A 14,120-nucleotide genomic window follows, 5' to 3' on the forward strand; every position below is an offset into this window, starting at 1 on the left:
GTTTTAATCAATGAGAAAAATATTTATAAAATAGTATGTTGCTAGAACTTCTCTAGTTTAGTTACAAATAAAAATAGTTTTATGAGCTTGAACTCACAAATAAAGTTTATGTTTTATTTGATGTTTGAATGGTGTAAATGAAGTTCTCTTTTAGATTTTACTACTTCATTAATCCATGTGTATTTTCTTATAATTTTTTGTTAACTTTATGTTAGACATTTTTTATAAAATATTTTTATCGTTTTAATAATTTTCTAAAAAATTTCAATCATTTTTTAATTTTCAAAAAATATTTATTTATTTTAATATTTTTCTATTCATCCCGAGGACAGATTCATTTTCTCATGAGCTAGGTGGGTTCAACACACTAGACAAAAGTGAAGTACATTTAATTCAACACAAATGCATTTTCAACGGGTGATCTCAAGTTGAAAATCTGAAAATGCATTTTTGTTGAAGTTTTGTAAGAAAATATTATCCTTGATTATTTTATCTAACTAACCCATATAAAATACATTAAATCAGAAAGAAAACTATCATTAATTTTTGTTTGGGTTTTCAACTTTGAAGCCAGCCCTCAGATCAAGAAGTAAAAAAGAATGCAGAATGCCAGAATATGACACATATGTCAGCATTCTTGCTCACAAGTTACACCTAGTATTTCTTTTTAGTGAACTCTTATCATTTTTTTGTTGTTGAGCAGTTACCCCCACTAATTAGTACTGCTAGATGGTATCGGCACTTCAGTCCATGTAACTAGAGTGCGGGGCGCAAGATACTTTATAATTATAATACAATATACTCATAAGACAATTAATTAATTTTGATCTACTATGCCTGGAATGAACATCTTTTCACAATATGACAAGATTCTCAAATTCAATGCTCGCAAATTATAATTATTCCCTTCATTAGTATTAATTATAAATAATTATGATATAATCATGAGCATGAACGAGAAAATATTTTTTCTTATCTAAACTTTCAATTCTACCATACATGCGTATCTGTATGATAAAAATCCAATGATGACCATACCTCTTCTGCATTTAATTTCAGGATATAATAGTTTTCCATTTTTATTCTCTGGATATTATAATTATAAATTAATAGTAAATTAGTAGTATTACATTTATAGGTTTAAATTCAATAAGAAAAATGATCGATATGATAAATTTGCAAGCCTCATTTGGCCCAGTCTCATAATTCTTTATTAATAATTGTTGGATTCATTTAAATTTAATCCAATTTAGTACGGAGAAGAAAACATATCACAGTATTTTTATTTTTTACTTTTTTCGCAATGAATGCGAATATTTGAAATTATGAACAATTATAAGTAGATGTCATAAAGAATGAAAGTGAAGTTGGGGAATATTTGTAGGGGGTGAGTGAGTGGGACCAGTGGAGGGGAAGTTGATGTCGTAAGCTGTGTTGGAAATTGGAAGCCAGGGAAGAGAAGAGAGTACGGGTAATAGATGTTGGTTTTGTCCCTAAAGAACAACGAATACATTATAGTATTAAACTATTAAATATGTGTCTATATTGTGTGCTTAGATTTGATTGAAAGTAACTGAGAATAGGCCAAACCTGACAACATTTCTGTTCAGACTTTGCCTTTCCTTTTCTTCCTGTGTTTGACACTTTGACATATCTGAGCTTGTTGAGTGAATATTCGCCTTTACTGGCCTTCCCTCCATCCCTTCAATTCACCAATTTCTGTTCTTCTATATAGACTATATACTTGTTCATGCATAGATAGATAATTTATAACCATTTTAGTTAGTGGCAAATGACAATGCCTCTTACTCTAAGGAATAAGCTCAAGACTCTTTGTACTTGTGGTGATGGCTGGTCTTATGCTATTTTCTGGCGCTTTCATCCACGAAATTCTTTGTAAGCTTTTTTTTTTTTTGCTGCCCTTCTCTTTTATATTATGTTTTCTTTTCTCATTTTCTGTATGAGGGTACTAGGAAGTAGAAACGTTTCTTCTGTTGATAAAATGCTCCAAAAAAACTATTCAACTGTCACATCTTTGTACCCAATGCTTCAACATTTCACTGTCATTTTGATCTTTCTCACCGTGGACTGCATTGCATGTTTGAAATTCCTGTAGGTTGCTGACTGCGGAAGAAGCATACTATGAAGAGCATCTGGGAGAAGAGATTGCCAACATGCATCCACAGGTCCACTTGCTGGGTGAAGGGTATGCTCCAATTTTTGTTAAGTTTTGTTTTACTTATCCAAAACTACATAATTTTCAGTTTTTCGCTAAGCCAGTGAGATAAAAGTGGAGATTCATTTCAATTGCAAAACCTAAATGCATTTACTTATCAATGAAAAACAAAGGGCTCTGATACAGTTGCCATGTCCTATCTAGAATTGTAGGTGAAGCTGCTTTCACGGGCAAGCACAGTTGGGTGCACTCAGATGGTCTAACTCATGATTGGAATTTGACTGGCCAAAATACTTGTGAGGTATTGCTTTCAACTGTTGAATTTGTACCATTTATTTCAACTTTCAATTGCTCGTTTTTTTGTCCATTTATCACTAAAGAATTTTCTTTCTTTTTGCAGGATGATTCTGAATTGCAGCAACAGTTCTCCTCAGGGATAAAGGTACTACAAGGGAAATAAAATGCATTTTAGTTGAAGTTCCAAGCTTCATATTTTTCTTTCCCCCCTCACTTTCAACATTTCTTCCGATGGTCAAATATAATTGCTTTAGTTGAAGTTACCAAGTTTGCATGCAATTAGTTTCTTAATACCATACAAAGTATGCTTATTTGATTATCTTTATTCTTCAAAGTCGTGAGTTATGTATATTTTTCTGCTTTGTAGACTATTGTGGTCGTACCTGTCAAAGCATGGGGAGTGGTACAGTTTGGATCCAGAAAGAAGGTTAGTATCATGAAAGAACATGAATTTGTGATATTATGCATAAATGAGTTTGTACGGGCAAGTTTTATTATGATAAAATGAGATCACGGCGCACAATGTGCCCTGGTTTTTGTACTAACTTCGAATTGATAGATGCTGATTTGCCATACAGGTTTATATTAAATGTGATTTTTATTTTAAACAGCAAATGTTCTTGACTATTTGATATTTTTTATTTGGTGGGCTCAATTAATCTTATTATAATTTATTTTTTCAGAAACAGAGAACCTTAAATCTTCCCTTATACATTTTATTTAGGTTTAACTATTTAAACCTTGAGTCTTGCAACTGTAATCCAAATTATGTCATTCCACAATGTCAAAGCTTGACCTGACTGGCATAAGGTTGTTGAATTCCCTTTATCTGAAAGACTGGAGAGTAGAAGTTTATACTCATGTTTCATTTGGAAGAGTATTCTAGCATGACATAGAAATTTAGGACACAATTATAAAAACAGCATGCCTGTATTGTTACGATAGGATGTTACTCATGTGCAATGCTTTTACTCATTTCATTCTATGATCCATGTTTTGAATGCAGAAATATTCTTGTGGAATAGCATTTTCTGAAATATACAAGAGCCTCCAACTTTGACATACTATTTAACATTTAGCCATTTCTTTGTTAAGTTATGATGCTCGTGACATGCACCATTCACTTTTTGTTATTTTCATCATGGTTGATTATTAATTAATGGTCTTGAATGTTTATCTACAATGACGCGTATCTGAGTGCTAATGGATCATATCATAATACTTCCATTATTGTAGATCTTAGAGAAAGTGGAATTTTTGGAGCAAACACAAAGCGTACTCACAGAGATGGATGATGATATGGGTATGTTTGACATGCCGGGAAATGCAGTTTTACCACTGGATTGTGAAAATAATGATTTAAATGGGTTCTTGGATTCCATTTCTTCTGCAAGTCCCAACAATTCCTTCCCTTCCCAATATAACACTTATGAAGAATCAGTGGCTACATTGCAAGGAGATTCTTCTTATCTTGGTGACCAATTGAAAGGTACCATGGAAGCTCTAGTTGTATTATCAGATAGGGATAGTGCTGATGTGCTTTTGAAGCCTAACTCTTCTACGAACAATTTAATTGCCGAAAACCCATATTTTGGCGTATGTGGTAACGAATTATCTTCTTTTGATTTGTTGGAGCAACAATTGGTATCCTGTGTAAGTGCACAAGAAGATGCAGATGTGTGTTTTACAAATGAAAATGCATTTGCTACCAGCGAACTTCTAGGTCAGGATTTGGCATTGACCTCATTGTGCAGTATGGACAGAGGGTCATTTCAAGGCAAATTACAAAATTCACTCGATAACCAATATTCAACTCAGTCCAGTGTTGTGACAGATGTTGATTTTTCCTCGAGTTTAAATGCATTGCATGGACTCTCTGAGAACTTAGAGCGAGTTGATATGTCAGAAGAAATTTTGAAATTCAGCTCCATGGAAGATCTTTGCCAGTGGTTTGGTCCTTCTCCCAAGGATAGTATCTGCAAAGCAGTAATTGCATTGGATAATACCTTTTCTGAATCAACAGAATTTAATCCCACTTCCTTTGATCTGGTTGGATCTAGTTCTTTAAATGATATTTCAGTGACATGCCTAACTGGACAGAATTCCAACTCAGAGGGGAAAGAAACATCTGTAGTTATGCATAGCACTGAAAACGCTCTCTTGGATAACCTGAAACTTGATTTTAGCTATGACCAAGCTGATGAATGGTGGGGGAATATGCTTACACCAGTGGTGAGTGGTGTTACTGATACTGGCTTCTCTGAATGCATTTCAGAGTTGAATACTGATATCCCAACTGGCACCCGAAAGAGATTATTCTCAGAGTTAGGAATTGATGAGCTTTTGAGGGGTGAAGCAAATTACAATCCTTTTAATAGTTCAGAACTTGAGCATGAGTTATTACCCAATAAGAGGCAGACAGTAGAATCTTCATCAGTGAATAGAAATTCAATACCTTTCACCAACCTTCATTGGCCTGGTGTGGCTAGAGCAGACTTGACGCAGACATTTTGTGACTTAGACAGCGCAAACAATCTTCCGACAAAGAAAGATAAATTCCCAAAATTACAAACAGGCATGTGGAATGATGATAGTCATAGCATTAATATTGGGAAGGCTGTTCCAGTACACCCTCAAAAGCCAGAGGAACCCGCAAAGCCACCCAAGAAGAGGGCTAGGGCGGGGGAGAGTACTCGACCACGGCCAAAAGATCGTCAGCAGATCCAAGACTGTATTAAAGAGTTGAGAAGACTCATTCCCAATGATGGAAAGGTAACTGAAGTTTAACTGACCTACGCCAATATTTCCTCTATATATGATGCAAAAGTTCCAATTTCATTAAACTTCTTCCATTCATCCTTTATGACTTGTGACATACATTTATAATCTTACTTGGCAACAATTTTATTTTTTTTGTGCTGCAGACTGTTTTGATATTAAAATGACATGTTTTCTTGATTTGACAGTGTAGCATTGATTCTTTGTTAGACCGCACCATCAGATACATGCTTTTCTTACAAAGTGTCGTCAAGTATTCAGACAAGCTACAGGAACCAAATGAGCCAAAGGTAACTGATCAGACTACTTTTCTACAATATTTTCTTTTAAGAAGAAAATAAACATGTCAGCTCAGATATGATTGGACTTGCTTGGATGTTTAGCTTATTGAACAGGCAAATAAAGTGGTTCTAAAAGACAGTGGTGCAGCGGATGGCAAAAACTGTGGCATTACATGGGCATATGAAGTAGCACACCAACCAATGCTATGCCCAATTATAGTTGAGGACATGAGTCTACCTGGCCAAATGCTTATAGAGGTATGATAGAATTGAGAATGCATGTTACTTTGTTTATCATCTGCTATCCTTTGGATTGCCTATGCAACATTGAATCCATTGGCATTGCTTTGTTGCAGATGCTTTGTGAGGAGCAAGGTTTCTTCCTTGAGATAATTGACATTATTCGGCATTTCGGGCTGAATATCTTGAAAGCCAAGATGGAAAGAAGGAGGAACAAACTATGGGCACGCTTTATTGTTGAGGTAGATCCAATATTTGATTGCAATATCAGAATACAAATAATTAACAACATTTAAATGGTGGCATGTGGTTGCAATTTTGAATTTTCTTTCTCATTTATAAAAGAATTAACACTGGTTAACTTTGTGCAACAGGCAAACAACAGACACGTGACAAGGATAGATGTGTTTTTGTCCCTAATCCGTTTTCTACAGCAAACAAACACCTCTGGCATTGATTCTTCTAATAAGAATTGCGACGTTATTGATGCCAATATTTAGGAAAGAAGACGATTACCAACCCATTTCCACAGTTCCTAGAAACAGGATCCGTGTGTGTACATAGATGATAGATTAGAACTTAGAATACACTTAGCAAAAATTGTAGGTGATCTGTGCCCAATTTAGTTCCCTTGGAAGAGGCTGTGTTAGTGATGAATTGAAATCTGAGGTGCAAAGTTATCTATGATAAAATTTCTGAGCATGCAAGAGGTGTTACAACTGCCTACAAGACATGTTAATGGAGTGAACAAGATAATTCACTTGGTCTATGTATTAATTCCTCTTGTGTTCACGCCGTTTCATTTAATAATTATATATAATACTTGAAAAGAATAGAAGATTGTCTCGATCGATCTTTTGTTGAAATTGCTTACATGATTGGTTCCTTGTTATTTTGTTGACTTTGGCATAGTGGCCGCTTTTCTTCTCGAATTAACTTAGGAAATTCAAATCTTTATCTTGTCAACTTTATGTTTCTATGAGACAAAAGTTGTAGTTATCAATAATGAGCATCCAAATGCGTATATTTGGATTTTCTTTTACATCTTCTAGGATTTATTGTTAGATTCCTATGTGTCCATGAAGATGTTAAATAAAATACTTGGAACGGTATCTCAATTAAGGGCCAAATGTAATCAACTTCACCAGCGCAGATACCCAAAATGATTTCCTATTGCAGTCGCACTTAATTAGATATTGATTTACAAATTACAAATAACCCTTCTCAGCAGAAGTTGTAAAAAAAGGTGAAAAAAGGATTACAAAATTAATGATATGGTTCTTGGTGTAGTGGTTAAATCCTTTTACGAAAAAGCTAAACAATATGCAATGATGAGATGACGAATCATCCAAACATATATCCGAGCATATGCATTATGAATTAACTAAAAGAGGCAGCATAGTTGTGTAGCTGCAAGACAACTTTAAATAACTTTGGCCAAGAGTAATGACCAATGTTAGGACTTGTAGAAAATGCTGACCCAATAAAGTACTTTAAAGCTACTTTTAATAGATGGTTTGTCCTTTCACCAAGAGTGCGGATCCGGGGATGTAGCTAATAAGTTCTCCACAATGTCATGGACCATGGACCCACATTCATCTCAAAATGTTTGAAAGCTTTTAATTAAAATGAAAGTTGTACTCATGACCTAATTCATTCTGTTCCTTATGTTGAGTTAACTTGGGAATCTATGGTATATACCTTTAGATTGTGTTTATATTCAGCACTAGTTAGAGGGTGATCAACGAACATCCATAGGAAATGCTTTCATTTTGTATATTCAAGGAATCCGGGCAACAATTTATTATTAGATTCACATATGTCTAAATAGTATGTACATGAAATTAAGTGTGCTTGGATAAGTATGATTAAAATTGATTTTAAATAAAATTGATTTTATGTGATTTATGTTTGAATATTTTTCCTTTTAAAAGTTAGAAACTAACAAAGTAATTTGATATAAATTTATTGATCTAATGTAAAAGTTATCTGAATTTACTTCAATTTAGAATTAACTCTAACCTAAAATCAAATTCTTGATGTGCAAAACGTGTATCTAAAATTACATTAGGTGATATTTCAATGTAATTCTAAAAAATTTAAGGCAAAATGCAACACACATTAATTTAGAAGAAAAAAAAAATAGTTAGTAATGGTATCTCAATTGCCAAATATAATCGATTTCATCAGCATTACGCATCCAAATTGTTTTCCTTATAGTAACAATTATTAGGTAGTAGCTTGTTTGTTTGCAGAAGTTTATATTAAGCTAACAAATGGCGAACAAAAGATTGCACTAATCACAAATTTGGTCCTTGATAGCTGTAGTACTCTTCGAAACCCATTATTAAAAATTTAAAAATAGATAACATGATGTGATATGCATATTCCTCCACATAAATCCGGACGCATGCTTTGTACCAATAGTTAACTAAAGTAGGCAAAGTTATGTTGCTGCAACTGACAATTTTAAACCCTTGATTAATTAACCAAATTAGGACAGGAAGAAAATGGTGACACAAGTACTTTATCTATATATATTTATTTATAAAGCAACTTTTGATAGTTGGATTCACATTTCAAAAATAGTGCGTCAACACCGAAAAGGAGTTAGATAAGGGCTCTCCCATATATATATATATATATATATATATATATATATATATATATATATATATATATATATATATATATATGCCTGTCATTTCAAAATGCTAAGAGAAGATACGCCCAACATGGAGTCCCCATTGTAAATTCCACAACCCTCATTTGTCTAAAAATGTTTTAATGTTTTTAAATAAAAGGTCCTACTCATGGCCTAATTCATTCCGTTTTCTTTTCCTAATTCCTAATTTTAGTATCCATATTTAGACAGTAGAAGAATGATCTGATAACGGAGCCACTAAGTATCAGGTGTGTGTGCGGTACAACAGGCATGCAATGCTAGACATGGTGGACCAAGTCACTATGCTACTATGAGATTGCATATATAAGTTGCTATCCCAGATTCTGGTTTTAGTTAGGTCAGCAAGTAAAGGAAACACATAATGTGAATTGGCGTAAAATATATGCAAGTGCCTATATAAATTAGGAGTGGAAGTGACACGACAAAGTTTATAAGTTTTTAATTCGTCTCAAATTAAAAATGTAATGCATGCATGCCCATGTCCGGGGATGGACAGAAAACATGAACGAAAATAACCATTACTAGATTTTTGTATCACTTTATTTTTGCAATAATATATTGAAATATGTAACATAAAAGTGCAGTATATGTTTTATTGCCAATTTATAACAAAAGAAAAGGTAAATACATAATAATAATTCCCTAAAAGATATACCTTGCATGCTTTGAGTTAGAAGCTTGGTTATTTAAATTTTGATTGCATTGACACAAACTTGCATTTAAATTACGTGCATCTGTTCTTCTGCTCTCACGTCCATATTTATATATACAAGAAGATATGATCATTGATGTATATAATATGCCCAACAATTTGAATTAATTGGGAACATTTACCTACTAATTAAAAAGATAGAACAATACTTGAGTGGGATTTGTGCTGTTGTTACATCAGCTACGTCTAAGAATAGAATATAATCTCACCGACTTATAAAAAGTTAATGGACACACTCCCTCCCTATTTAACTTGAATTAAATATAAAATATTTTGTCCTGATTAATACTATTAAATATCCTCATGTTAAGACATGCGGAGCCTCTCTTTATATAAATACAAGGTTACTTCTCTAGCTCTGCCATAGTTTTGTGTGGCATAAGGCATTTAATTAGGGCCTTATTAGCCACACTAGTCTTGGTCTAACAATATTTTCCAGCACACAGCTTGCTAATTAGGGCTTTAGTACTCATCAAGAAGATGGCTCGTGGCAACGAAGTGGTGAAAGAAGTAGAATGGAGAATCAAGGTAGAAGAAGATGAGACACTGCAGAAAACAGTTGTTGGTTGCATGTGGGCAGTTACAGCAGGTGTGGCTTTGAAGTTGTGCAAGTTTGTGAAGAAAGCATGGGAATTGGGGGTGAATGACCCTAGAAAATTCATCCATTGCTTGAAAGTAGGCATTGCACTTTCAGCAGTTTCGCTCTTCTACTATTGGAAGCCTTTGTATGATGGAGTTGGAGGAAATGCTATGTGGGCTGTCATGACTGTGGTTGTAGTTTTTGAGTACACAGCCGGTAGGTAGTGGTACATGTATATATAGCTAGGTAGTTACTATTTTAATTGTAACAATTCATATGACATATGTCCCTCATAGTAATTAATTAATGTCAATCAAATTGCAGGTGCAACGATATGTAAAACTGTTAACAGAATGTTTGGAACTTCCCTTGCTGGATTTCTAGGCATTGGTGTACATTGGGTAGCTAGTAGGGCAGGAGAGCAATGGGAACCCGTAATTGTTGGAGTCTCTCTCTTTCTTTTAGGTATATATAGATATATATTGACAAAAACAGATTTTATGTGCATACACAAATAATATGTAGTGTGTGTTTTAATTTTATGTATATAATTGATGATAGTTAAATTAATTAATTGATGTAAATGTTTTTGTTCAGCATCTGCAGCAACATTCTCCAGATTCATCCCCACCTTAAAGGCTCGTTTTGATTATGGTATTTTGATATTCATCCTCACATTCAGCTTGGTGTCAGTATCGGGTTATCGGGTAGATGAATTGTTGGTCATGGCACAGTACAGAATATGCACGATTATAATTGGCAGCATATTGTGCATAATTATTAGCGTGATCATTCGTCCCATCTGGGCTGGTTTCGAACTCTTTGTTTTAGTCACAGGGAACCTCGACAAACTGGCCAACTCCTTGCAATGTGAGTTTTCTATGTTGATTATTTGCATTTTCTTGCATATTAAAATTGTTATCATATTATTTTAATTTCTTCCACTGATATAGAATGGAAATTCTTGATTCTCCAGCCCCATGCACTACCACTACTACGCTGTATATATAATTGTATGCATATACGTATTTCAGGTTGTGTGGCTCAGTACTTCGGTGGTAGTGAAGCCTCAGAAGATAGTGATGAGATGTCTGATAAAAAATTGCTAGGCTACAAGTGTGTGCTAAGTTCCAAAGCAACAGAAGAAACTATGGTATATATATACGTGTAACTCTTTTCCTATGTAAATATTCAGTTATTTAATTACTTCAATTTATTTTGCATGTGTAGATAGTGTTTACATAATATTCAATATGTGAATAACAAAAGATAGAATAAAATAATCAACGGGAGAGTTATGTGTTCGTGGTGCAAAGCTTAACGAATAAAATAAAATCAATGCAAAGCTTCAAATTACTATTGTATTTATAGTGTGTGACTATACAATTATCATTACTGTACGTAGGCAAATTTTGCTAGATGGGAACCTGCCCATGGCCGCTTCAACTTCCGCCACCCGTGGAGGCAATATGTTAAAATTGGAGCATCAATGCGTAGTTGTGCTTCCTGTTTAGATGCTCTTATTGGATGCATAAATTCAGACAACCAGGTAATACCTGAATTTCTAATCAAATACTACATTAACTATTTGCTACTAATTAATCTATGAGTAATGTTAAATGTCTTATTATTTTTTTTCACGCCCTGTAAAGTAATGTAAGGCAAATATTATTGTAATATTTATGTTTATATATCAATCAAATCTTAAAAAGCTCATGGAAATCGTACAATATATATAGTTATTTTTAATCTATACCTTTGATGCAAATCTATTTTTTCATATGTGATTGATGAGGTAACCGTGTTAATTAACTTAGATCGCTATGTTAGTGTATTAATACAAATCTTGATACATGTAGAAAAAAGAAAAACTATCAAATTAGGTAGTTAAGTTATGCACGAAGTAAGACACGGGCAGTGTATATATATCCTGAGCTTCATCCAGTTAATTGACCTGATTAATTTGAGCAGGCTTCGGATGACATGAAGAAGAATATGAGCAGCATCTCCATGAAACTGGGCGCAAACTGTGCGAGTGTCATAAGAGAGCTAGCAACTACAATAAGGAAAATGGCAAAATCATCTAAACTTGATATTCTGGTTACAGATATGAATAGTGCTGCACAAGAGCTTCGAAGTTTATTAAATTCTTATCCAAACTTGGTTAACGCACCTTCACATAATGCCAAAATTAGTACACAAACAGAAACAGCTTCACCTGATGATCAGGCTGCAAAAATAGAAATCCCACTTATGGAAATCATTCAAGTTGTAACTGTAGCTTCTTTGCTCATTGAAATTGTGGCTCGTGTGGAAGGCATTGTGGAAAATGTTGAAGAACTATCAGTTTTGGCTAATTTCCAAGCAGAAATGTGTGTCAAATCCAAACAACATACATCTGACAGCAAGGTCTCCCCTGACCAACAGAATGATGATGAACCCGTTAGAACACTCCAAATGGTCTGAAGATATACGAATATATATATATATGAGATCTATTTTGCATATTCTTTGATCCATGAATATATATGAATAATGTATATGAGATCATTTAGTCTGCAGGCCCATCAACACGTGTAAATTTACCTCCGAGAATCCAAACTTACGCCCCTAGTAATTCAGCTTATTAATCATACATGCATGTGTTCCAAATAATATATTATATCGATAGACCAGAAGTTTTATTACTATTATTATTTAATAAGCACGGCCACTTTTGTAAATGTTCTAGAGTAAATCTTGATTTTACTTGTAAAACCGACATTACTTTTATAAAACAATATCAATTTAGGGTTGGGGTAACTGCTCCGAAATAAATTTTCATTTTACTTGTAAAGCTTATATTATTTTTACAAAACAATATCGATTCATTCAGGGACAACCAATATTCTAGGATAAATCTCGACTAAACATAAAATGATCATCCTAATTCAATAACGTAATTAGTAAAGTAGATGTAAGGCATGAAGTCATTGCGATGACAGAATTACCGTTACGACTTAACCAAATGAATAAGATTCCCAACACAAACAAGGATTAGACACATGGCATGAGATGTCGGGCAACAATCACTATAAATACAAGAGTACGTACCAACTGAATGTAACCAATTATGCTCATTTTAGCATAAATACATATTAATACAAAGAAACTTTTTTCTCTAATCCTCTCCGACTTCTCTATTTTTTTTCTTCAATCTTTTCTAAATCTTGAACCTTCCATACCTTGTGACAAACACCATAACAATAACCATTGTAAAAATAAGTGAGAGAGTAAGTTACTAGATGCGTAATTGGTGTGAGGTTCAAACTTGCTTATTTATCTAAAATGCCTTAAGAATTTAGATTTGTAATATCTTTACTTTAGGTTTAATAATTCATCTTATTCTTATAGTTCCAAAATATTTTTCTTTTATTCTTTATACTTAAAAATATTAAACATTAATCCTTACACTTAACTATATTAAAAGAGATTAAAATGATACGTATAGAAATTCAAAATATATATATAAGAACTAAAATTAGATGATTTTAAATATAGAGACCAAAAGAAGATATTTTTGCAATCATAGCTGGGGATCAAATAAATAATTATTTATACGTTTACTTTATATATTCTTTACCAAGTTAAATGGAGTTACATTTTATAATACTTTTTCACAAACTATATATGCTTGAACTTCTCAGTCGAAAATGGCTTAGTTAACATATTTGTTGGATTGTTTATTGTGGCTATTATCTTTATGGAGAATAATTTATTTGCAATAACATCTAAGATGAAATTCAACCTGGCATCAATGTGCTATGATTTTCATGATAGGCAAATTTTTTAACCAAACTCAATGCACTTTCACTATCATAATTAAAAGTAGGTTTTCGCATATTCATACCAAACTATCTATAAGACCTTACAATCACATATTTTCTTTAAATTTTTATGTTATCAACTATCGATCGGGAACTCCCTCCTTCACAATAGAATTACCACACATCCAAGGATCTTAAATAGAACAAATGATAAGAATTATTATCATTATCCTTATCTAAGCATAACATCCTAAAAATTTGAAACATAACTACAAAAACATCTTTTGAATTTCCACCCTCTACATTTATTTTAAGGGTGAATTTAGTTACGTGCAACAAAAAAGGTTAAATTATTCATTTAATTCATAGTTTTATAATTCTTACTTTTTTGGTTTATATAGTTTAAAAATGATTTTTTTAGTCTCTATAGTTTACATTTTAATTTTCTTTTAGTCCTTATAGTTTTGAAAGTGATTTTTTTAATCTTTATAATTTGTATTTTAATTATTTTTTAATCTCTATAGTTTGAAAGTAGTCTTTTTAGTCTATATATTTTATATTTTA

The 14,120-nt window shown here is 32.9% G+C and overlaps 2 protein-coding genes across 2 annotated transcripts; both read left to right on the forward strand.

Moving 5' to 3' along the window:
* The first annotated feature begins 1,600 nt into the window (after positions 1-1,600).
* On the forward strand, positions 1,601-6,564 carry LOC114402857 (transcription factor bHLH157-like). The gene is made up of 10 exons (XM_028365541.1): positions 1,601-1,896; positions 2,117-2,206; positions 2,381-2,477; positions 2,577-2,618; positions 2,841-2,900; positions 3,710-5,245; positions 5,440-5,541; positions 5,635-5,790; positions 5,889-6,014; positions 6,147-6,564. Exons 1-10 carry the CDS (start codon positions 1,793-1,795, stop codon positions 6,270-6,272), a joined length of 2,439 nt encoding a protein of 812 aa, XP_028221342.1. The 5' UTR covers positions 1,601-1,792; the 3' UTR covers positions 6,273-6,564.
* Positions 6,565-9,527: 2,963 nt separating this feature from the next.
* LOC114402562 (aluminum-activated malate transporter 10-like) lies at positions 9,528-12,451 on the forward strand. Its single transcript, XM_028365187.1, has 6 exons — positions 9,528-9,966; positions 10,075-10,215; positions 10,348-10,620; positions 10,785-10,903; positions 11,156-11,299; positions 11,722-12,451. The coding sequence occupies exons 1-6, from the start codon at positions 9,651-9,653 to the stop codon at positions 12,214-12,216; spliced, it is 1,488 nt and encodes a 495-aa protein (XP_028220988.1). The 5' UTR covers positions 9,528-9,650; the 3' UTR covers positions 12,217-12,451.
* The last annotated feature ends 1,669 nt before the right edge of the window (positions 12,452-14,120 follow it).

Source organism: Glycine soja, chromosome 20, assembly GCF_004193775.1.
Source record: "Glycine soja cultivar W05 chromosome 20, ASM419377v2, whole genome shotgun sequence".
Classification (NCBI taxonomy): domain Eukaryota; kingdom Viridiplantae; phylum Streptophyta; class Magnoliopsida; order Fabales; family Fabaceae; genus Glycine; species Glycine soja.

Bases quoted from the DNA above. Each gene is read 5' to 3' on its own strand.
- LOC114402562 (XM_028365187.1), top strand. From the start codon at position 9,651: ATGGCTCGTGGCAACGAAGTGGTGAAAGAAGTAGAATGGAGAATCAAG. The intron at 10,621-10,784 runs GTGAGTTTTCTA...TACGTATTTCAG, and splicing joins ACTGGCCAACTCCTTGCAAT to GTTGTGTGGCTCAGTACTTC. The intron at 11,300-11,721 runs GTAATACCTGAA...TAATTTGAGCAG, and splicing joins GCATAAATTCAGACAACCAG to GCTTCGGATGACATGAAGAA.
- LOC114402857 (XM_028365541.1), top strand. From the start codon at position 1,793: ATGACAATGCCTCTTACTCTAAGGAATAAGCTCAAGACTCTTTGTACT. The intron at 5,246-5,439 runs GTAACTGAAGTT...TTGATTTGACAG, and splicing joins TCATTCCCAATGATGGAAAG to TGTAGCATTGATTCTTTGTT. The intron at 6,015-6,146 runs GTAGATCCAATA...TTTGTGCAACAG, and splicing joins GGGCACGCTTTATTGTTGAG to GCAAACAACAGACACGTGAC.